Here is a 25,406-nt window from a genome sequence, read left to right on the forward strand (position 1 = left end):
TTATCCAAACTAAAATTCCAATAAACATCATAATTACCAAACTGTAAATAGTCCAGGCCCTGAGGTAAGGTAATCATTATTCCCAAGTTAGTTGGCAATTCCCTGGTGAGCCTTTTATTCTTGTATAAGCTACAGAAGTGTACTGGCAGCTGAGCATTGCATGACGTAACTTACTTCCCCAATCAATGAGTTCCTTTCATTCAACACCGTGCGGTTGTAAAACAAACATGTGCACTTACTTGTAATTGTCCTCCTCGACAAACTTTTGCAGCTCTTCAATATATCGTACAGATTTCAAGTACTTCTGCACGTGGGGCAACGTTACCAGATAGTCTATGAAGAAAAGTAATGTATCACAATTAGTCAAATTACCGCGGTGAGAAATGCAAGTTGAATTTTTTTAGTTGCAAAGAATATTTTCTTTGATCAAGAAAGCTTAGATCAGATGCAAGGTCCTCAGTGCAGAGTGTCACTCAAACATAAATGTCGTGGTACAAACGGTCCTTTTTCTGATAGGCAGTCAGTGACTAGTGGAGTTCCAAAGGGATCTGTGCTAGGACCCCAACTGTTCACATTACATATTAATGATCTGGAAGAGGAACCAAATGTATTATCGCCAAATTTGCAGATGATACAAAGTTGGGTGGGAGGCTGAGCTGTGAGGAGGGTGCAGAGATATTTCAGCATGATTTGGACAGGCTGATTGTGTGGGCATCTGCATGGCAGATGCAGTATAATGTGGGTAAACGTGAGGTTATCCACTTTGGTAGCAATAATAGGAAGACAGTTTATTACTTGAATGGATGTAAGTTGAGAGAAGTGGATACTCAACAAGGCCTTGTGGTCCTCGTGGATCAGTCGCTGAAAGTAAGCATGCAAGTGCAGCAGGCAGTAAAAGAAGGCAAATGGCATGTTGGCGTCATAGCGAGTGGATTGGAGTATAGGAATAGGAATGTTTTGCTGCAATTGTATAGGGCGCTGGTGAGGCCACACCTGGAATATTGTGTGCAGTTTTGGTGTTCTTATCTGAGGAAGGATGTCCTTGCTATAGAGGCAGTACAGGGAAGGTTTACCAGGCTGATTCTTGGGATGGCAAGTCTATCATATGAGCAGAGACTAAGTCGGTTAGGATTATATTCACTGGAGTTTAGATGAGTGAATGGGGATCTCATAGAAACTTAGAGAATTCTGACAGGGTTAGACAGGATTCAGAAAGAATGTTCCCAATGGTGTAGCAGTCCAGAACTAGGGGTTCACAGTTTGAGGATAAGGGGTAAACCTTTTAGAACTGAGCCGAAGAGGAATTTCTTCACCCAGAGGGTGGTGAATATGTGGAATTCACTACCATAGAATGTAATTGAGGCTAAAATGTTGTCTGATTTCAAGAAGAAATTAGATATAGCTCTTGGGGATAAAGGGATCAAGGGATAGGGGAGAAAGGCAGGGGGGTGTAATCAGGGTATTGAATAAGATAGTCAACCACGATCAAGACTAAGTGCAGAGCATGCTTGAAAGGCCTACTAGCCTACTCCTGCTTCTAGTTTCTGTTCCTAACTCAGCCTTTTGCAACAGCTCAAAACCAGAATTTTTCACCTCTCCCTGTCTAAATAATATTCTGCCTTTCGATTCTTCTTTCCAAACTGGACTACTTTCTATTTTCTCCCCACATCTAACAAAGTTTTGCTTTCTCGCTTAACCTACCTCAGTCCCTCTGTAGACTCCTTGGGTGGAATTTTTCTGACACGCTTGCCACGGGAATTGTAGTGGGCGGGGGAGGACTATGCAGAGGTCCTGAAACCTTAAAATCCCGCCTGAGATCACGGGACCTTCCCATTGTCCACCCCTCGCCCGCTCAGATTCCCCTGGTGGACGGGATGGTAAAATTCCAGCCAAAGTGTCCTTTGTCAGGCTGAATCAATATCATTTTTTTCATAATAGCTTGAGAAGAAACGATACCCTATAATTGAGCTGCTCTAATTAAGTGAGCACACAGAGATGGAAAAAAAGTTCTGAACGTTTTACAAAGAACAGCACAGCACAGGAACAGGCCCTTCGGCCCACCAAGCCTGCACTGATAGATGATGCCTTTCTAAACTAAAGACGTTTTGCCTCTACGGTGGTCTATATATCCCTCTATTCCCTGCCTATTCAGATGCCTGGCCTACTTGTGACTTCAGCGATGGTCTAGTAAGCCACTCAGTCCATGGACAACTAGGGATGGGCAACAATTGCTGGCCCAGCCAGTGACGCCCATTACCCTTGAATGAATAAAACAAAATTAATAAATATTGGTAGACCTCACGTATAAACAAAGCTTTAAAGGAGGTAATTCCTTTTGTTCAGAGCCAGGGTGTCAAAAACATTCACTAACCAATCTGTGCCAAGGCACATCAACCATGGAATCGTTACTTCCAATACAATAGTCAGGCTTTTGTGCTTTTTTTCCCCCACAAATACATCATTGTTTGCAGCTTGCTATAAAAAGGAAACCCGATAACCCCTATGAAATAGTGGCCCGGGTTTTACACGCAGCAGGGGTGGTGTTTGCAGCGAACCTAACAACCTCCGCGGCACAGAGCTCTCTTTTCCCAATGCCAGCTTGAACCTGGAACTCGGTCAAAGGATATCTCCTGGCTTCCAACAACAATGATATCGTAAAGTTGGGGCAAGCAGCCAATCACTTTGAAGTCTCCTGACAGACAGCAAGAGAAGTGCGCAGCTTGTAAACCGATATTCAAGGGTGAAAACAGGGGATGGATTAAATGATTACAATGCACTTGGGATTAAAGTAGAAGCTGAAATATCATAAACATTGAAAAGAAACGTGTGAAGACTTGTGAAGCTTGATTTTAATGGAGAAATTTGAAATTCAACAGATATAAAATTCTTGTTTGATAGCACAGAACTAAACATTTTACAACTTTTCATCTTGCATTCCTCTGCAACTGGATCCTAGATTTCCTAACCCACAGACTGCAATCAGTAAGGATGGGCAACAACAACAACTTCCCCACGATCATCCTCAACACTAATGCCGCACAAGGCTGTGTACTCAGCCCCCTTAATATACTCCTTATACACCTATGACTGTGTGGCCAAATTCCCCTCCATCTCGATTTTCAAGTTTGCTGATGATACCTCTGTAGTGGGTTGGATTTCAAACAATGACAAGACAGAGTACAGGAATGACACAAAGAATCTGATGAAATGGTACGGCAACAACAATCTCTCCCTCAATGTCAGTAAAAAGAAAGAGACAGTCATTGACCCAGGAACCACAGTGGAGGACACGCGCCTGTCTACATCAACGGGGATGAAGTGGAAATGGTCGAAAGTTTCAGGTTTTTAGGTATCCAGATCACTAACAACCTGCCCTGGTCCCCCCATGCTGACACGATAGTTAAGAAAGCTCACCAACAACCTCCGCAGCACAGAGCTCTCTTTTCCCAATGCCAGCTTGAACCTGGCACTCGGTCAAAGGATATCTCTTGGCTTCCGACAACAATGATATCGTAAAACTGGGCCAAGCAGCCAGTTTGAAGTCTCCTGACAGACAGCAAGTACTTTCTCAGGAGACTAAGGAAATTTGGCATGTCAGCTACGACTTTCACCAACTTGTACAGGTGCACCATGGAAAGCAACCTCTCAAGTTGTATCACAGCTTACTATGGCTCCTCCTCTGCCCAAAACTGCAAGAAGCTGCAAAGGGTTGTGAATGTGTCCCAATCCATCATGCAGATCAGCCTCCCATCCACTGATTCTGGCTACACTTCCTGCTGCCTCGGAAAAGCAGCCAGCATAATTAAGAACCCTGCACACCCTGGACATTCTCTCTTCCACCTTCTTCTGTCGGAAAAAAGATACAAAATTCTGAGGTCACATACCAACTGATGCAAGTACAGCTTCTTCCTTGCTGCCATCAGACTTTTCAATGGATCTACCTTGAATTAAGTTGATCTTCCTCTAAACCTTAGCTATGACTCTAACATTATATTCTGCACCCTCTCCTTTTCTTCTCTATGAATGGTATGCTTTGTGCGTATAGTGCGCAAGAAACAATTCTTTTCACTGTATGCGAATGCATGTGACAATAATAAATCAAATTCTTGGGATAGGGAGAGGGAGTGACATGCAGGGGAGTGATGGGCAGGGGCTCAGGGAAAGAATTCCAGACACTGGGACCTGGGCGGCTGATGGTATTTCTACCAATGGGGGTATAATGCACAGGAGGTTGAAGTCGGAGAGACAAAGAGTTTGTGAAGAAATAGAGAGCGATGTTGGAGTTATAGAGCAGAAGCAGATTAGAGGGGCAAGAACATGGAGAGTGTAAACATGATCATCATCCTGGGTGTAATCATGGATCAGAAACTGAAGTGGATCAGCCATGTAAATACTGTGACTACAAGAGCTGGCCAGAGGCTGGGAATTCCGAACTCCCCAAAGCCTGTTCACCATCTGCAAAGCGCAGTCAGGAATGTTAGGAATACACTCCAGTTGCTTGGATGAGTGCAGCTCCAATAACACTCAAGACTCCAGGATAAAGTAGAGTGCTTGTTTGGCACCTCATTCACCAAGTTCAACATTCACACCCTCCACCACTGATGCACAGTGGCAGCAGTCTGTACCATCTGCAGAAACTCATCAAGGCTCCTTCGACTGCACTTTCCAAACCCCCTACTTTTAACCGCTTCAATGGGCAAGGGCACCAAGTGCATGGGAACAGTGCCACCTACAAATTCCAAGCCGCCCACCATCCTGACTTGTAACAATGTGGGCATGCCTTCCCTGGATCAAAATCCCAGAATTTCCTTGCTAGCAGTATGGTTGTGTCTTTACAAAAGATGGATTGCAGTGAGTCACCATCAACTTCTCAAAAGCGATTGGAAATGGGCAGCAAGAATGCTGGCCTAGCCAGCGATGCCCACATGTGTGAAAGAAGAAAATAATGTAAAAAACCTGAAGATTTGAATGAGCGGGAGAGAATGTAGGTGTGGACAAGCGAGACTTGGTGCAGGATAGCATATCTGGTTGAGCTGCAGTTTCTAAAAGGAGGTGAAATATTTTCAGTGAAACCAGCAGCAAACCTGGCAAAAGCCTACTGTGCAAAACATGGACTAAGCTTACTCCAAAATGACTATTTCAGATACTTAGTATGTGCACTTTTCCCTTTTTTCGAATCTGAATATTATGACAGTACTTTCAAAATATAGTAAGAATTAAAGCAAGTGAAAGATGCAATAAGAAGGATGCACTGTCCGTGTCTAACTAAGGTTGTCAAGGTTGGTGTCCAATTGAAAGACAAGGCGAACAATCATAGAATCCCTACAGTGCAGACGGCCCATCAAGCCTGTGCGGGCCACAATCTCACCCAAGTCCTATTCCCGTAGCCCGCACAATTACCCAACTAATCCCCCAACACTAAGGGTCAATTTAGTGTGGCCAATCAACCTGATTGCACATCTTTGGACTGTGGGAAGAAACCAGAGCACCCAGAGGAAACTCACACAGACACAGGGAGAACTTGCAAACTCCACATAGACAGTGATCCAGGCCGGAATTGAACCTGTGTCTCTGGCGCTGTGAGGTAGCAATGCTGACCATTGAGCCACCACGCCACCCCAAACGCTGTGAAAATGCCTTGGGTCACTGTCTGTGTGGAGTTTGCATGTTCTCCCCGTATCTGCGTGGATTTCCTCCGGGTGCTCCGGTTTCCTCCCACAATGCATAGATGTGCAGGTTAGTGGATTGGCCATGGTCAGAGAGATTAGCAGGGGAAATATGTGGGGTTACGGGGATAGGGCTTGGGTGGGATTGTTGTCAGCGCAGTCTCAATGGGCCGAAAGGCCTCCCTCTGCACTGTAAAAGGTGGTGTTGCAGAAAAGCAGAATATGATTTAAATGGAGAGAGACTGCAGAATGTTGTGGCAAGGAGAGATCTGAATATCCTTGTAAATGAATCACAAAAGTTTAGCGCGCAGGTACAGTAAGTAATTAGGAAGGCAAATGGAATGTGGGCCATTATTGCAAAAGGGCTGGAGTATAAAAGTAAGGAGGTCTTGCCACAACTCCACAGGATATTGGCGAGACATACCAGGAATACTGTGTACATTTTTGTTCTCCCTACTTACAGAGCAGTATACTTGCTTTGCAATCAATTCAGAGAAGTTTAACTAGGCTGATCCCTGAGAAAAAGGGGTTGTGGTCAGAGGAAAGGTTGAGCAGGTTGGGTCTGTATTCACTGGAGTTTAGATGATTGTGTCAAAACAAATAATATTCTTGAATATATTCAAGACTGAGGTCAATAATGGAGTCAAGGGTTATTGGGAGGTAGGCAGGAAAGTGGAGTAAGGCCACAATCAGATTAGCTATGATGGTGTTGACTGGTAGCCCAGGCTCGCAGTGCCAAATGGGCAATACCTGCATCTATTTCTTTTGTTTTTAGTTTAACTAAAAGATTTTTCTCAAAACAGTCTTTGTGAGGTTAAAATGTACTAATCAACGCTACAAGCTTCTAGGTTTTTTCAAAAAAATGAAGCATTATATGGATTGTTCACTGTACAAATAGATATTATGATAAACAAAATGTTAACTGTTTCCTGCTGCAGTCCCTATGGCAACGCTTCTACCAATCTGGATCCACTGGCCAACCAATCACTCTTCTCATGCAAAATAAATTGTTTTTGCTTTTATTGTTGGCATTTTCTTTTCTGCTATCTTAAGATGGAAACCTTTGATAGCGTGGGTGGGATTTTCTAGCCTCACTCGCCTCAAGGCTGCCAATTCCCACCAGAGGTCAACAGATCTTTGCGTGGTCTGCCCCCGCCTGCTACGATTCCCGCACCGGGAGGTACAGGAAAATTCCATTCCATGTCTTTTCTTCCCCCCAGTAATACTCAGGTCACATAGAAAACCTACAGTGCAGAAGGTGGCCATTCGGCCCATCAAGTCTGCACCGATGACAATCCTACCCCAGCCCTATTCCCATAACCCCTCACATTTACCCTGTTAATTCCCCTGACACTAGGGTCAATTTAATATGACCAGCAGATCTTTGGACTGTGGGAAGAAACCGGAGCACTCGGGGGAAACCCACGCTGACATGGGGAGAACATGCAAACTCCGCACAGTGGCCCGAGGCTGGAGTCGAACCTGGGTCCCTGGCACTGCGAGGCAGCACTGCTAACCACAGGGCCACTGTGCCTGCCCAACAATTCAGGACAAAACACAGATGAATAAACCATATATGTAGGACGGCGAGAAATTTGTGTGGTTTGGAACTTTCTGTAATAAAACTTCCAGAATTCAGCTAATTGGGGTCGAAAATCTGTTAAAGTCATTTAATTGTGAACAAGAATCCACTTAAAGAGTTAGATCAGGATCATTTTCACATTCAACTAATTCTTCTGCTTGTCAGCAGTTTCAACATTATAGTTCAAAAGATGTTATAGCTCATAATGTCCGGATAAAGTGATCGTACATCTGTTTTGTGCATCGCAGCATTAGAAGCAAAATCCCATCTGTGGATGCTACTGATCCAATATAATTATTCTTCCTGCAATAATTAGCTTTCAGAGCCAATGACTTTTAAGTTCAACTATTCCGCCCTGTCAATAGCAGAGCACTTTCCTATGTCCAGCATAATCTGCTTCACAATTGGCAATATAAATTCTTCCCGTTGCTAGCGAGTCAATTCTCAAAGGTCCTGTAACAATGGATGACTTCTTCCCTTCCCCACTGTACAGCCCTAGCTGTTGCCTCCGACTCTGTTTAATCAAAGAGTCCGGATGTCAAATGGGAGACTTCCGGATCTACTGAGGAATGTTGGAAATTCATGTAAAATCAGGTGAATTCTGTCCATGAGGACTTCAGTCTTAATGTAAAAACCCTTGGAAAAGTCACACTTGGTTGAAGGAGGTGTAACAAGACTGTTAACATTCCCAGGCAGTGAATTCCAGACCCTAACCACTCGCTGATTGGAAAAGCTTTTTCCTCAAATCGCTTTTGCCAATTACTTTAAATCTGTGCCGTCTTGTTTTCCATCCCTTGACAAGTGGGGAATGGTTGCTACCCATCTATCTTGTCCAAATGCTGTATGACTTTGGATTCAATTCCCATTTCAGCTTCAATGTTCTGCAAGGCAGTCCTAATTTCTCCAATTTATTTTGGAGCCTGTGAAAATTTGCTGAAGATACAAAGCAGGACAGAGTCCCATTCTGCAGAGGGATTATCAATGAGGCAGATGGAGTGAACGTGAGATTGTCCAGTTGGGCACACAGAGTAGAAGAATTAGTCCATATGTGTATACCGAGTCTATAGTTAACGGACAGCAACCTCTCTGGCTCTGAAAAAAATTCATCTTAGTTTGTGGAATGGCAACTTACTACATTATCTACAGTGCCGTAGGAGGCTATTTGGCCCGTCAACTCTCTGACACAGCATCCCACCCAGGCCCTATCCCCATAACCCCACGGATTTACCCTGCTAATCTCCCTAATTTACACATTTTGGGATTTTAAAATGTTTTCCACTGATTTTCAAAAGAAAAATTAAGCTCCCGGTATTTCAGCTTTTATCTTAATCCCATGTGTACGCTCCAATCACCAATTTCCCTCTATTTAAAAAAGACATTGAGTGATAATCAGTGCCATGTATTTCCTGGTTTGCTGCCTGTGAGAATTTTATTATTTACTTAGTGGATGCAAAGTCCCGAAGCCAAGCTCGTTTCTTCCCTTCCTGCTGTGTTGAGTTTGGAGAGGCTGCTAATGATTCTGTGGATTGGGCACTGTTCGATGATGTGGTGCAGAGTTTTCTCTCTCCCACAGGCACATGGGGTTTGGCACTGATATCCCATCTGTGAAGATTGGCCAAGCAGGGACCCTGGCCAGTCCAGAACCTGTTGAGGGTGGATCATTCTTTCCTTGAAACTAGGCAGCTGCTAGGTTGGGTTTGAGACCAGGTACTTGTTTGTGGTGTTTTATGATTCCTGTTCATTTGTCCAGGTGGTGTTTGCATTGAAGTCCTATGTGGGAGGGTCTTCCTAGGTCAGCCTTCTTGATGGGAGTTATACTTTTGGTGGGCTGAATAGACCAGCATGAAGTGACGTTGGGGGGGGGGGGGGGGGGGGGGGGGGCGGTGGCATTGCAAACATTTTCTATCATTTTGTGAGATTCATTGGACACCAGAGATGTTCTTGAGGCAAATTGGACACAAACTTATACCAGGAAAGGGGGAATTCACACCAGAGATGGCAAGATATTTGTAGTCAGCTATCTTTGAGGGCAGCAAGGTGGCACAGTGGTTAGCATTGCTGCCTCACAGTGCCAGGGAGCCGGATTCAATTCCTAGCTTGGCTCACTGTGTGAGCAGAGTTTGCACATTCTCCCTGTGACTGCGTGGGTTTCCTCCAGGTGTTTTGGTTTTCTCCCACAGTCCGAAAGACGTGCTGGTTAGGTGCATTGGCCATGCTAAATTCTCCCTCAGTGTACCCGAGCAGGCGCTAGAGTGTGGCGACTGCGGGGGGTTTTCACAGTCTCTTCATTGCGGTGTTAATTTAAGCCTACTTGTGATACTAATAAATAAACTTTAAACATTACTTTGTGATCACCTCACCACTGACTGCAGAGCCATTGTACACCGAGGACCCTTTCAGAAAGTAGAACTCATCCACAAAACTAATTCTAAAAATAATATTTGCTTTATATTTTTTAGTTAGCAACCCCAGGAATAACATTATTTTATTAGCTTCAGAAAATACACAAAACCCTCGGCACTTCTTTGATGACCTTAGCCGTTCAGTTTCTCCTTACAGCTACTGAAAACATACTGCGGCGGGAGTTTATTTTTTTCCTCAAACTATTAAAAAGCACGGACAGAGGTCCACAGATGCCTTACACAGGGAGTTAAACTGACCGACTAATGGTCATCTCAAAAAATAAACGTACAGGGCAGCAGAGCACATGTATGCAAAATGTGACCACAGCAGTTGCCTAATTCCAAGTCAGACAGTACATCAGTGCTGTCTCTCTCGACGTAATGGTGATGAATAAGATTTAAAACAAAAACAAACTTTGAGAAATAAAAGACTTTTCATCTTGCCGTTTGAATTGCCTGTCTGGCTATCGTTTGAAATAACACTCCTCAGAAGTGAAGCACCCTTAACATAAGGCATGGTTTTAAATTCATAAGTTTATTTATTTATTAGTGTCACAAGTAAGGCTTACATTAACGCTGCAATGACGTTACTGTGAAAATCCCCCAGGTGCCACACTCTGGCACCTGTTCGGGTACACTGAGGGAGAATTTCGTATTGGCCAATGCACCTAACCAGCTTGTCTTGCGGACCGTGGGAGGAAACCGGAGCATCTGGAGGAAACCCACGCAGGCACGGGGAGAACGTGCAGGCTCTGCACAGAGAGTGACCCAAGCCGGGAATCAAACCCGCGGTCCCTGGCACTGTGAGGCAGCAGTGCTAACCACTTTGCCACCGTGCCGTAAGAACGTAAGAACTAGGAGCAGGAATTGGCCATCTTTTTGTGGACTCAGCTCCACTTACCTGCCCACTCACCATAACCCTTAATTCCTTTACTGTCCAAAAATTTATCTATCCTTGCCTTAAAAACATTCAATGAAGTAGCCTCAAATGCTTCACTGGGCAGAGAATTCCATAGATTTACAATCCTTTGTGTGAAGAAGTTCCTCCTCAACTCAGCCCTAAATCTGCTTCCCCTTATTTTGAGGTCATGCCCCCTAGTTCTAGTTTCACCCATCAGGGGAAACAACTTCCCACCTTCTATCTTATCTAGTCCCTTCATAATCTTATACGTTTTGATAAGATCTCCCCTCATTCTTCTGAATTCCAATGAGTATAGCCCCAATCTACTCAGTCTCTCCGCATTAGCCAACCCTCTCAACGCTGGAATCAACCTTGTGAATCTCCTCTGCACCCCCTCCAGTTCCAATATATCCTTTCTCAAGTAACAAGGCCAAAACTGTACACAGTACTCCAGGTATGGCCTCACCAGCACCTTGCACAGCTGCAACATAATCTCACTGTCTTTAAACTCCATTCTGCTAGCAAAGAAGGACAAAATTCCATTTGCCTTCTTAATTACCTGCTGCACCAGCAAACCAACTTCTTGTGGTTCTTGCACAAGAACACCCAGGTCCCTCTGCACAGCAGCATGCTGCAATTTTTTACCAATTACCACACTGAAGGAGAATTTAGCATTGCCAAAGCGTCTAATGAGCACGTCTTTTAGACTGTGGGAGGAAACCCACGCAGACACAGGCAGAACATGCAGACTCTGCACAGACAGTGACCCAAGCTGGGAATCGAACCCTGGTCCCTGGCGCTGTGAGGCAGTAGTGCTCACCACTGTGCCACCGTGCCATGAAATAGATAGAGGGCATTAGAGTGGCACCCATCTGGACCCCTCCTTTTAACAGGATGATGTTGGAAATAGGAACTGTCACTCATTAGAAAAATAGAGACATTTTCATGACAAATTTACACAGTTTGAGTTATGTTAGTTTTTCCACCTGCTGGAGAGCATACACAGAGCTCTATAAGCTACCTGTGCAAGTATTGTCAGACTGCAAAGCAAGCGAGCATTGCTCCAAAAACCCTGCAGGCTTTGTTGTGAAGTGAATCCGATTAAGTAAAATACATTATAAAGGGTACACGCTTTGCACCAAGATAAAATTCAGGAAGTAGAATCCCTACGGTGCAGAACGAAGCCATTTGGTCCATCGAGCCTACACCAATAACAATCCCACCCAGGCCCTATCCCCAAAACCCCACAAATTTTCCCTGCTAATCCCCCTGATATGAAAGGTCATTTTAACATGGCCAATCAACCTAACCCGCACATCCTCCGACTGTGGAAGGAAACGGGAACACCCGGAGGCAACCCCCGCAGACACGGGGAGAACAGACAGTGACCCGAGGTTGGAATTGAACCTGGGTCTCTGACACTGTGAGGCAGCAGTGCTAACCACTGTGCCACCATGCCGCCCCAAAATCAACTTTTTAATTTGACAAACTTGGTTCAAATGCACTAGGATATTTCTTTCCCCTAGTTTTGAAACATGCAAGAATTCAAGGGGTGAGTTCCAGGCTGTGAGCTTTCAATTCCTCAGCTCCATTCATCAAGATAGAATAATGTCTGAAAAAAACATTTATTAGGCAAAGACATGCTTCTTCTAGCTGAGGGGTCAATTACTGGGGCGGGGGGGGGGGGGCGCATAGATTTAAGGTGATTGGTAGAAGGATTATATGGGATATGAAGACAAACCTTTCCACCCAAAGCGTGGTGTAAGAACATAAGAAATAGGAGCAGGAGTAGGCCATCCTGCCCTGCCATTCAACAAGATCATGACTGATCTGAAGTGGATCAGTTCCACTTTCCTGCCTGTTCCCCATTACCCTTGATTCCCTTGTCTATCAGAAACCTATCTACCCGTGACTTAAACATATTCAACAAGGTAGCCTCCACCACTTCAATGAGCAGAGAATTCTGGAGATTCACCACCCTTTGAGTGAAGAAGTTCCTCCTCAACTCTGTTCTAAACTGTCCCCCCTTTATCTTGAGGCCGTGCCCTCTAGTTCTGATATGTCACTTTGGTGGGTGTCTGGAATTCACTGGCTAAGTTGTGGTTGAGGCTGAAATGCTCAACTCATTTAGAAGATGCCAGGATCGGTACCGGAAGTGCTGAAACCTGCAAGGACACAAACCAGGTGCTGGAAAATGGGATTAACATGAGCAGCTAGCTTTTTCTTTTTACCTCCTTCTTTTGGCTGGTGTAGGGACAAATGGCCTCACCTACATCATAACCTTTCTATGGTTCTAAATGAAACCTCGCTGACAAGTTCCATTCTGGACACTAATCAAAGTTACAGAGAGTTAGCAAAGTGATATTCCAGATGGCACAGCAGCACATTACTACTGTAGTTAGCACTGCTGCCTCATAGCGCTAGGAATCCAGGTTCAATTCCAACTATGGGTGACTGTCTGTGTGGAGCTTGCATGTTCTCACCGTGTCTGTGGGGGTTTCCTCCCACAGTCCAAAGATGTGCAGGTTAGGTGGAGTGGCCACGCTAAATTGTCCCTTAGCACCCAAAGATATGTAATTTAAGTGGAGCAGCCTTGCTAAATTGCCCCTTAGTGCCCAAAGATGTGTAGTTTAGATAGATTGGCCATGCTAAATTGCCCCTTAGTGCCCAAAGATGTGTAGTTTAGATAGATTGGCCATGCTAAATTGCCCCTTAGTGCCCAAAGATGTGTAGCTTAGGTGGATTATCCATGGTAACTTGCCCCTTAGTGTCCCAAGATGTGTAGGTTTGGAGAATTAGCATGGTAAATATGTGAGGTTACGGGGATAAGGCTTGGGTAAGATACTGTCGGAGAGTCGATGCAGGCTTGATGGTTTGAATGTCTTCCTTCTGCACTGCAGATGTTCTATGATTCTATGACAATCTGATAGCACGCATATTTCTTGGAGAAAAGGGAAACACTTGGAAAATAAAACTAAAATATTGCGGATGCTTGAAATGGGAAATCAAAACGGAATGCATTGGAAAGTGAGAAACAGAGACCATCTGTGGCGACTGAGAATTAATGTTTCAAGTTGTGTTTGACTCTGCTTAGGACTGCCTGCCCCCTCCACATCCTTGGACCGCGTTCGATCAAACATCTGTCTAACTCAATCCTGAATGTATTCAATGACTCAGACTCTATGGAAGAAAATTCCAAAGATGAAGGGCCATCTGGGAGAAGAAATCCCTCCACATCTCCGACTTAAATGTGAGACTGTGGAGTATTAAAACTGTTTCCCTCCTAGTTTTATGTACCCACTGGCGGCGGGGTGCATGCTCTCAGCATCGACTCTGTCAAGCCCCCCATGGAATCTTACGTATTTCAGTAAGGTTCTCTGTTATTCTTCTAAATTCCAATAGGCCCAAACTGCTCAACCTCTCCTTGTAAGATAACCCATTCATCCCAGGAATCAGTTGAGTGAACCTTCTCTGAACCGCATGCAATCCAAGTATATCCACGGAGTCCAATACTGTAGGTAGGAAATTTTTCCTCTTAGAGGGTCATTAGTCTTTGGAATTCTCTTCACAAAGTGCAATGAAGGCCAGGTCATTGAATATGCTCAAGGCTGAGTTACATAGCTATCTGATAGAGTCAAGAGTTATGGGTGTTGGGGAAGGATGAATCTAGAATCCACCTTAAGCATTGCTTTATTTCTCAGGCAGTAAAGCATAGTCATGGACTCTCCCAGTTCCCTGCAGACAGGCTGGGTGGAATTCTCCAGTCCCTCCACGGGGGTTTCCCTGTGGCTGAGGAGGATCACCATCAACCCCGCCAGCGGGATCTTCCAGTCCTGCCAAAGTCGATGGGGGTTTTATTCCTCACCCATGCCGCTGCTGCGCGATATATATTCTTACAGTGATCCTTATTCATTCCCTAATGCTGTGCTTAATGACCATTCTAAAGCAGGCAATTCATTGCGACACAAATTCAATTTTAACAATGGGATCAGGCAGCAAAGCGGAGTTACAGCCACAATCAGATCAGCCATGATTAATTAAAGTTTATTTATTATTGTCACAAGTCAGCTTACATTAACACCGTAATGAAGTTACTGTAAAAATCCCCTAGTTGCCACTTTCTGGTGCCTGTTTGGGTACAGAGGGAGAATTTAGCATAGCCAAGGCATCTACGCAGCACGTCTTTTGGACTGTGGGAGGAAACTGGAACACCCAGAGGAAACTCACACAGACACGGGGAGAATGTGCAAACTCCGCACAGACAAGCCGAGAATCGAACCCAGGCTCCTGGCACTGTGAGGCAGCAGTGCTAACTACTTTGCCACCGTGCCAATTTTACTGAATGGCAGAATGGATTTGATGGGCCGAGTGGCTTGCTCCTACTCCTATCTTGTGTAGCATAGAACACTGTAATATGTTAATGTGATAGAATGAGTGGGAAACTTGTACTCACGTATCCCATTCATTTTCTCCCAGGAGGTACAACTCGCAAAGCTCTTTTAAGTGCAAAGAGAACACCATTCATGGAATGGGCTTTTTTCAACATCCTATAATTCGTGCAGCTTCTACTGATAATTCTATCGCTCTGATTCAACCTAATGGGACAGTGCACTGTGACCAGAGCATTGAACAGCAGCCAATTTAATATAAGGGTCCAAACAGAGGTTATGTGCTCAGTTTTCCTGCAGTTAGTATCAAGGAAAACTAAGGCAATGTACCTCAGGGAAGTGAATTTGCTCACATCCATGCTTTAGTAAGTGTTCAGTAACAGCTGCTTTATCCAGCTCCTCCATCATCAGCACCCTGGCCTTCTCAATGTGGTTCCTATTTCCGAATTGCAGCATTGCGGCTGCATTACTTTCCCCAAGATGATCGTTACTCACTCCTGTTTCTCCCAGCTGATGGATGGAAGGTTGTAATGATGCATTTTTGAAATTGGAGGAGGATTTGAACAGGCCTTGGTGACACACTGAAGGAACGGCCAAGTGTTGTTACAAAAGCAATGTGGTTGACTCTCAACTGCCGTCTAATAACTAAGGAATGCTGGCCAGCCAGCGACACCCATGTCCCAGAAATGAAATTTGGACAACGATGTCAGGCAGTCCAGCCTTACTGTTCATAACGATGTCACTCCTGCAACTGAGTAACAGCCATTCCTTTACAAGGTTTCAGCTCAAATGGTGCCTCTTTGATTTAACTTATTATTGTCACATGTATTAACATACAGTGAAAAGTATTGTTTCTTCCACGCTGTACAAATAAAGCATACCGTTCATTGAGAAGGAAAGGCAAGGGTGCAGAATGTAGTGTTACAGTCATAGTTAGGGTGTAGAGAAAGATGAACTTCATCAAAGATAGGTCCATTCAAAAGTCTGACAGCAGCAGGGAAGAAGTGACCTCAGAGTTTTGTATCTTTGTCCCGACAGGAGGACGAAATGTAGATAAGCCGCGGGTTAAAGATTTTGTATCCTTTCCTGATTGAAAAAGGTGAAAGAGAGAACGTTCAGGGTGCATGGGGCCTTTCATTATGCTAACTGCTTTTCCAAGGCAGCGGGAAGTTTAGATAGTGTCAATGGATAGTGTCTTTGGTGACAGTCAATAGCACTGTGAAGCTTTCAGCGACAATGTCCTTACAACAACAGCTTATATTTACATAGCACCTTTAGGGCAATGAAATATTCCGAGACACTCAGCAATGGCCTGTGCAGTTCCCCTTCATCAGACATTTTCCCCCAATCAACAATACTTTTAAAAATCGAGAATTTACCTCATAATTCACAGGAGGATATTGTGGACAAAAGAAAGTTTTGAATTAAATATTAACCTAATGAAAAAATAGATCCAGAGCAAAGGTACAGTGCATTTGAAAAATTGTAGAATCCCTACAGACCAGGAGGCGGCCATTTGGCCCATTGAATCTGCACCGGCCACAATCCCAGCCAGTTCCTATCCCCATAAGCCAATGCATTTACGCTAGCTAATCTGCTTGACACTAAGGGACAATTTAACATGGCCAATCCACCCAACCTGCATATCTTTGGATTGTGGAAGGAAACTGGAGCACCCAGGGGAAACCTATGCAGACAAGGGGAGAATGTGCAAACTCCACACAGATAGTGACCCAAGCTGGGAATCAAACCTGGGTCCTTGCCACTGTGCTAACCACTGTGCCACTATGCCATCCATATTAACTGAGTTTCTGGATTAATAGTCTAGTGACAATGCCATTAAGTTATCGCCTCCTCATACAAATAATGATATTAAGCCTGGTTATATAACAGGTAAGCATCCTATACTGCCAGAAGGGTTTACCCTAAAACTCAATTTGCTAAGTAAGTGTTAGCAATTTTAAGCATTTTAAAGCAATATCGTCACTATTTTGACTCAAAAGGTACAGGTTTTACTTAAACAGAAAGAACGGAACAGAAACTGAATACACACCACAATTGAAAGAAACTTGTAAATCTGAAATGATCCTCAAAATGTTGTTCATTTGGTTCGATCTCTGCTCATTTTCCATGATGCTGTCGGACGCCGGATAGGCTGAGTCAATGTAGATCAAATCCAGCAAGTAAATTCCTGAAATTTAAACACAATTTTCAATGTTAGATTATGAATGAATAATTTAGATTTTAAAAACTATGATGTTCGAAAAAATCCCTTTGAATGTCTTAGTACATTTTGTTAATGGTACTTGGTTAGCAGATTGTTAGCAAGGCATTGTTTAATTAAGTTCTTTGAGCACAGATAAGGGATAACGGGGACATTGGGTCGAGGAGGGACAACTGGGACACTGGGTCGAGGGGGGAAGAGCTGGAAGACTGGGTGGGTGGGGGCTACAGATGGAAAATTAGGTGAGTGGATGGCAATGCCATCTGATTTTTTGCCTCCAATCCACCCAGTCAAATAGCATCCCTCAACTTCCCCACAACACTCAATACTACGAAATTTCTTCAAGGCTACTCTCCAGTGTCCAGGAGATTAAGTTTTGATTCTCAGAAACTCCAGGACAATCCTGGGACATTGGGCAAGACTAGGCACAGGTCCAGTTCCAACTGCCTGCAAATCCTAAGGCAATATAAAAAAACTGGGCAGGAAATCACTGACATGGGACTTTGTTCTGACCTTTGCATCTGGGGGCTCCCAGGAGGAAAAGTCAGCATGATTGGACTGCATATTTTCAGGAGGAATAATGGAACAATTCTTTTGTGGCCGAACCACAACCCCTCAACCCATGTCCCAGCTGTCGTCCCTCATGTCCCAAAATCTTGAAGGTGAGGCAGGTAGTGATGCAATTCATGAAATTATCGGTCTTCCACCTCTTCAGTATAGCCGTAAATGTGGTCCAGACTAATTATAGAATCCTTACAGTACAGAAGGAGGCCATTCAGTCCATCAAGTATGCACTGACCCTCCAACAGAGCATCCCACCCAGACCCTATCTCCTTAATTCACGTATTTCCCCACCAACCTCTCTAACCTACACACTTTAGAACATAGAACATTACAACACAATACAGGCCCTTCGGCCCTCGATGTTGAGCCGACCAGTGGAACCAATCTAATGACCCTCTAACCTAAACTATTCCAATATTATCCATATGCCTATCCACTGACCATATGAACGCCCTTAAAGTTGGCGAGTCCACAACTGCTGCAGGCAGGGCATTCCACGCCCTTACTAGCCTCTGAGTACTACCTCTGACATCCGTCCAATAATTACCACCCCTTAATTTAGAGCTATGCCCTCTCGTGTTAGCCATCACCATCCGAGGGAAAAGGCTCTCACTATCCACCCTATCTAACCCTCTGATCATCTTGTATGCCTCAATTAGGTCACCTCTCAACTTTCTTCTTTCTAACGAAAACAACCTCAAGTCCCTCAGCCTTTCCTCATAAGACCTTCCCACCATACCAGGCAACATCCTGGTAAACCTCCTCTGCACCCTTTCCAATGCCTCCACATCCTTCCAATCCTTCCACATCCAATGCATCCACATCTTGGGACACTAAGGGACAATTTAGCATGGCCAAACAACCTAAGCGGCACATCTTTGGACTGTGGGGGGAAAATGGAACACCCAGGGGAAACCTATACAGACTCGGGGAGAATATGCAGGGTCCATACAGACAGTCACCCAAGGCCGGAATTGAACCTGGGGCCATGGCACTGTGGGGCACTATGTGAACCACCGGCGCTGTGCTAACCCCTGTGCCACCCCAAATCAAAACAAAATGGGCTAGAAGTCTTCTCTGGCTGCAGAGATTCTCTGTGAATCGAATTTGGTCTGTCTGACTGAATTCTGAACAGAGCTGGGCCTATTGCATTGGCATTTGAATTTCCACTCAATTGGCTGTGTCTTTCTGCTATGCATCAGAATGACTGATGTGGAAAATGGATTGAACACCACACTGGTACAAGTGGGAATGATGACCTGAGGCTGCAACTGAAGCCTACTCTCGGTGCAAAGGATGAGGAGCTTTAGTCTTCATCTGGCTGTGCTATAATCTGACCTAGGCTTGCTCAATAGTATTGCCAACAAACTCCATTCCTGGAGGTTTCATCACCTGACTTGCCCCCCACACTCCAGCCAACAGTCAGCCAACACATCCACCCTCGTGACGCACTGCCTTCCTACACCAATTGGAAAAAGACTCATGACCCAATATGATGATGCCCTACTGTCTGCCAAACAGTCTTAGCCCAACTCCGCCCCCCTCCCCCCCAATATTTTTATAACTGATAGGGAGAAACTGTCAAAGAAAATAACAAAAACAAACAACAATTTTTACGTCCTGATGATTTTGCTCCGGATTTGCAGCATCCTGGAGATTGATCATTAATTCTGGAGAGTCCAGAGCAATCCCAAAGGGTTGGCAACCCTGCTGTTTATGTTAATGATGGAGGAAAGCATTCCATTCCCCAGTAGTAGGTAAGCACAATAACGGCGTGCATTTGAACATTTAGTGGACAAACTGGGGATAAAAGACAGGAAACGGCAGAAAATGAGATTTCCAAAAGAACAAAGAAAATTACAGCCCTTTTGGCTCCCCAAGCCTGCACCGACCATGCTGCCCGACTGAACTAAAACCCCCCGCCCTTCCAGGAACCATATCCCTTTATTCCCATCCTATTCATGAATTTGTCCAGATGCCCCATAAGGGTTACTATTGTACGTGCTTCCACTACCTCCCCCGGCCCTGAGGGGAGGTTGGACTATTGACAACTGTTCCATAATTGACAATAACCTTGAGAACTGGGGAGAGGGAGGAAGGCATGAATGAACATGAGTTAAGTCAGGGATCATTAATGCAAAGGAATCAAGGGTAACGGGGATAAGGCAGGAAAGTGGAGCTGAGGATTATCACATCAGATCAGTCGTGATCTCATATTAATTGGAGGAGCAGACTCGATGGGCTGAATGGTCTGCTTTTGTTCCTACGTCTTATGGTCTTAACTTCCTCAGTTGTGGAATACAAGATCAGTGACAATGTGAAGAGATGTTTATTTATATTTATTTTAGTCGTGACACAACCCCCTTAATTCATACCTCTGACCACAATTTGGAAATGGTCTGTCAGTTGAACATGTTCTAATTGGAATTAGGATTTACCTTTATGTAACCCACCCAGTCCCAAACCCAACCATTTGCTGGTTACAGTGAAGGGGTCAATTAGAATATGTATGAAAAGCACCAAATATCGATCTGCAAATCTCTTTTCCATTGTTGGCTATTGGTGAATGCACTGTTACAAAATCCTAGATAATGTAGTTTCTTTAAGCTTCTTACATCAACAGAAAAAGCACTATGGCTTTTTTTTGCAACTGGTAGACGCCCATTTGAAAATGTTCCACTGAACAAGACAGGGCAAAAACCAAACCTTATCGTGTTGTCAATTAGGTGTAAACTTACACAGCTCATTTGCCAAGAACACGAAGCCACAGTGAAGCTATTATACCTAGAAATCTCTCAACATCAGGTTATCACTTATCATTCATCACTCAGCTCCGATAGCTTGTGCGACCAAATAAACCTGTTGGACTTTAACCCCTGGCGTGGTGAGACTTCTTAACGTGCCCACCCCAGTCCAACACCGGCATCCCCACATCATGGATACCTCGAAATGTGTGAAGCAATGGTACACCCTCGGGGTCCCATTGCCACCGCTCCCAAAGTCTCAATGCTCCAAACACAAAAACACATCATGCAGAAAGAGGGAAAGGGGAAAGATGTCTTTTTTTTTCCAATGGGAGCCCTAATCCAAGAGTCTCATCGTGACCTGTCTTTCTGTCAGAAGTTGCCCATTGCGTTTGTGTAGCATCATCTGTTTTGGTTTAGTTACACCATATTAAAAACCTGGATTTCCTCTGAACACAAGAGTTACATGGCTCAGAACACCTAGCAAAAAGCCTATGAATCAATTCAAGGTAGGAGCAAGTTCTCTTTGATCTGACACATTAGATGTCACCCAACACCCTCTCATAAACATGGGACTGTGCAAATGGAATTCCCAACAGCCGTTCTTGCAAAAAAAAATATATAGAACAGCCTGGTGCAGACAAGCTTACATTATCCAGTGCTAAAAGCTGGGCACATCCTTTGGAGCTGACGTGGGTTTCCCCAAGTAAAACACCATCCAGCTGATGAGACCTCAGCCCTGAATTACTTAACACAATTTATTTTGCTGATCTTGTGAAAACAGCTGCCAAAGTGTGACCGATCTTCTCAAACATCTTTCCCAGAAGGTACTGCCACATATTTGTCATCACACCATTATGCATAAGCTGCTCCACTTCAGTCCATCTTCTCTGATCTCACTTGGTTAGCCACAAACGCAAAAGTATAATCTATTTTGAGTAACTTGAGCCATATTTGGCTCATTCCAATGGATATAAATCATTAATAACTCTTAACAGATGAAGCACTTCACTGAGAACTTTACACAAAATGCCTGGAGCATGCATATCTCACCAGTGAGATACAGCATTATGTCTTTCATTACTTGGACATGTTCAAAGCACTAGATATCTGTGATTTTGAAAAATGAGAAACTCTAATTGTTAGAAATGAAAAGAGGGACATCTTCCTTTTCGTTTCATTGATTCAAAGGATATGGGTTTCACTGACCAGACCAGTACTCACTGCCCCATCCCTGACCAGACCAGTACTCACTGCCCCATCACTGACCAGACCAGTACTCACTGCCCCATCCCTGACCAGACCAGTACTCACTGCCCCATCCCTGACCAGACCAGTACTCACTGCCCCATCCCTGACCAGACCAGTACTCACTGCCCCATCCCTGACCAGACCAGTACTCACTGCCCCATCCCTGACCAGACCAGTACTCACTGCCCCATCCCTGACCAGACCAGTACTCACTGCCCCATCCCTGACCAGACCAGTACTCACTGCCCCATCACTGACCAGACCAGTACTCACTGCCCCATCCCTGACCAGACCAGTACTCACTGCCCCATCCCTGACCAGACCAGTACTCACTGCCCCATCACTGACCAGACCAGTACTCACTGCCCCATCCCTGACCAGACCAGTACTCACTGCCCCATCCCTGACCAGGCCAGTACTCACTGCCCCATCACTGACCAGACCAGTACTCACTGCCCCATCCCTGACCAGGCCAGTACTCACTGCCCTGACCAGACCAGTACTCACTGCCCCATCCCTGACCAGACCAGTACTCACTGCCCCATCCCTGACCAGACCAGTACTCACTGCCCCATCCCTGAGCAGACCAGTACTCACTGCCCCATCACTGACCAGACCAGTACTCACTGCCCCATCCCTGACCAGACCAGTACTTACTGCCCCATCACTGACCAGACCAGTACTCACTGCCCCATCCCTGACCAGACCAGTACTCACTGCCCCATCCCTGAGCAGACCAGTACTCACTGCCCCATCCCTGACCAGACCAGTACTCACTGCCCTGACCAGACCAGTACTCACTGCCCCATCCCTGACCAGACCAGTACTCACTGCCCCATCCCTGACCAGACCAGTACTCACTGCCCCATCCCTGACCAGACCAGTACTCACTGCCCCATCCCTGAGCAGACCAGTACTCACTGCCCCATCACTGACCAGACCAGTACTCACTGCCCCATCACTGACCAGGCCAGTACTCACTGCCCCATCCCTGAGCAGACCAGTACTCACTGCCCCATCACTGACCAGACCAGTACTCACTGCCCCATCCCTGACCAGACCAGTACTCACTGCCCCATCCCTGAGCAGACCAGTACTCACTGCCCCATCCCTGAGCAGACCAGTACTCACTGCCCTGACCAGACCAGTACTCACTGCCCCATCCCTGACCAGACCAGTACTCACTGCCCCATCCCTGACCAGACCAGTACTCACTGCCCCATCCCTGACCAGACCAGTACTCACTGCCCCATCCCTGAGCAGACCAGTACTCACTGCCCCATCCCTGAGCAGACCAGTACTCACTGCCCTGACCAGACCAGTACTCACTGCCCCATCCCTGACCAGGCCAGTACTCACTGCCCCATCCCTGACCAGGCCAGTACTCACTGCCCCATCCCTGACCAGACCAGTACTCACTGCCCCATCCCTGAGCAGACCAGTACTCACTGCCCCATCCCTGACCAGACCAGTACTCACTGCCCCATCACTGACCAGACCAGTACTCACTGCCCCATCCCTGACCAGACCAGTACTCACTGCCCCATCCCTGAACAGACCAGTACTCACTGCCCCATCCCTGAGCAGCTGAAGAATAAGTTGCATTGGAAAAGCTGAACTGTGCTTAGTTTAAGTTTATTTGTTATTGTCACAAGTAGGTTTATATTAACACTGCAATGAAATCACTGAAAATCCCCTAGTCGCCACACTTCAGTGACTGTTTGGGTGCACTGAGGGAGAATTTAGCATGACCAACACACCTAACCAGCACGTCTTTTGGTCTGTAGGAGGAAACTGGAGCGCCTGAGGAAACCCACGCAGACATGGAGAGAATGTGTAAACTCTACACAGACAGTGACCCAAGCCGGGAATCGAACCCAGGTCCCCAGCTATGTGAGGCAGCAATGCTAACCACTGTGCCACCATGCCTTTTATCTTTGGGGCTAAAGGGATTAAAGTGCATGGGAGGGTGGCGGGGGGTGGAATCGGGATCAGGATATTGAATTTGATGATCAGCCATGATCAAAATGGATGGCAGAGCAGGCTACAAGGGACGATCGGCCTGCTCCTGCAGCTTGTATGTTTACAGCTCTTGCCCTGTGGAACTTGTGTGTATTATTGCCGCAGTCATAGTCTGAGCAATTAAACTCTCTACCTTCACCCCAGCAGCCACCCCACAATCAGATTTCTGATCTATGCCTGTCAGTTCTCCCAGTCCCTACAAGATTTGCAGTCACTGTATCACACACAAGATTTGTCTTTAGTTTGAAAATGAACTTTGAATACGTGGCTTGAATTTCTTTCATGACGCTTTATTCCCAGTATCCCTTCAGTCAGTGCTTTTGACAAGCGTGTAATGAACAGTTAACAGCAAAGTAATCAGAGTTGGGTACACTGGGTGCTGCCAGAATTTCAGCTCCTTTCTGCTGTAGGTAGCCATCCAGCAACATAATTTGTCAATAAATTCTTGACAAACCGTCCCAACACTTGAGCCAACCATGAAGTAAGTGACCATTAAAAGCTCTGGTTTTCTGCTGATCAGCAAACTCAATTATTAACAATGGGAACATCTAGCAAACCCAAAATGACCTTCTACTGAAGCCACATCTGGTCTTATAGAATCAAACAGCGCAGGAGGCGGCCATTCGGCCCATTGAGCCTGCACTGACAACAATCCTGCCAAGGCCCTATCCCCACAACCCTCCCATATTGACCCACTCAGTCCCCCGAGGACAATTTATCGTGGTCAATCCGCCTAACCTGCACATCTTTGCATCTTCTGATCGAGATTCCTCGGTGTTCTTTCGCCAACTGTTCTACTGTCTTGAGATTGAGGACTGCATTTTTTTTTCCCCCTTTATCCTCCCTAATTTTCCTCCTTCCCCCCCCAGTGCATTTGCCCTTTACTTGAGCTTGACTCCATGAGTAGCAATTATCCCCCAGTGCCAACCCCACGCAGCTGTTACTAAAAATTAATTTTTTATTTCTCTCTTTCAAGACCGAGATGAAGAGAACTTACTTTTTCTATCAGAGGGCTGTCAGTTTGCAAAATTCTCCTCCCCAGAAAGCAGCACAAGCACTGAGTTTACTGGCGGTCCAGTCAGATTGATTTTTGACAGATGAGGGAGTTGAGGATGATGGGGGGGCAGAGAGAGAGGGTGGAGTCGGGACCACAAAGAGATCAGCCATGATGTTATTGAATGGGGTGCAGGCTTGAAGGGCCGAACGGCCTACTCCCAAGTTCAGAAGGTCCTGTATTCCTATGAGGACACTACAGAAACAAGAAGCAGGAGTAGGCCATTCGGCCCTTCGAGCCTTCTCTGCTATTCATTTTGATCATGGCTGATCATCAAATTCAATATCCTGATCCCATCCTCCGCACCCCCCGCCTCAATATCCCTTGACCCCTGTAGCCCCAAGAGCTATATCTAATTTCTTCTTCAAATCACACAACTTTTTGGCCTCAGCTACTTTGTGGTAGTGGATTCCACACATTCACCACTCTCTGGATGAAGAAATTTCTCCTCACTTCAGTCCTAAAATGTTTACCCTTTTTCCTCAAACTATAACCCCCAGAACTCCCCCACCATTGGGAACATTCTTTCTGAATCTACCCTGTCTAATCCTGTTGGAATTTTAGAAGTTTCTAAGAAATCCCCTCTCACTCTTCTAAACTCCAGTGAA

At 45.4% G+C, this 25,406-nt stretch overlaps 1 protein-coding gene across 2 annotated transcripts in view; it reads right to left on the bottom strand.

Moving 5' to 3' along the window:
• ralgps1 (Ral GEF with PH domain and SH3 binding motif 1) overlaps window positions 1–25,406 on the bottom strand; it is a 710,183-nt gene that overhangs the window by 205,727 nt on the left and 479,050 nt on the right. For both annotated transcript variants that reach the window (XM_080211962.1, XM_080211961.1), the window contains exons 10-11: window positions 16,993–17,130; window positions 240–333 (exon numbers count right to left, since the gene is read on the bottom strand). In XM_080211962.1, the coding sequence (XP_080068088.1) occupies window positions 240–333; window positions 16,993–17,130 (232 nt within the window). The remainder of the gene's footprint in view (window positions 1–239; window positions 334–16,992; window positions 17,131–25,406) is intronic.

This window comes from Carcharhinus amblyrhynchos, chromosome 25 (genome assembly GCF_965287045.1).
Source record: "Carcharhinus amblyrhynchos chromosome 25, sCarAmb.v2.hapA, whole genome shotgun sequence".
Taxonomy (NCBI): domain Eukaryota; kingdom Metazoa; phylum Chordata; class Chondrichthyes; order Carcharhiniformes; family Carcharhinidae; genus Carcharhinus; species Carcharhinus amblyrhynchos.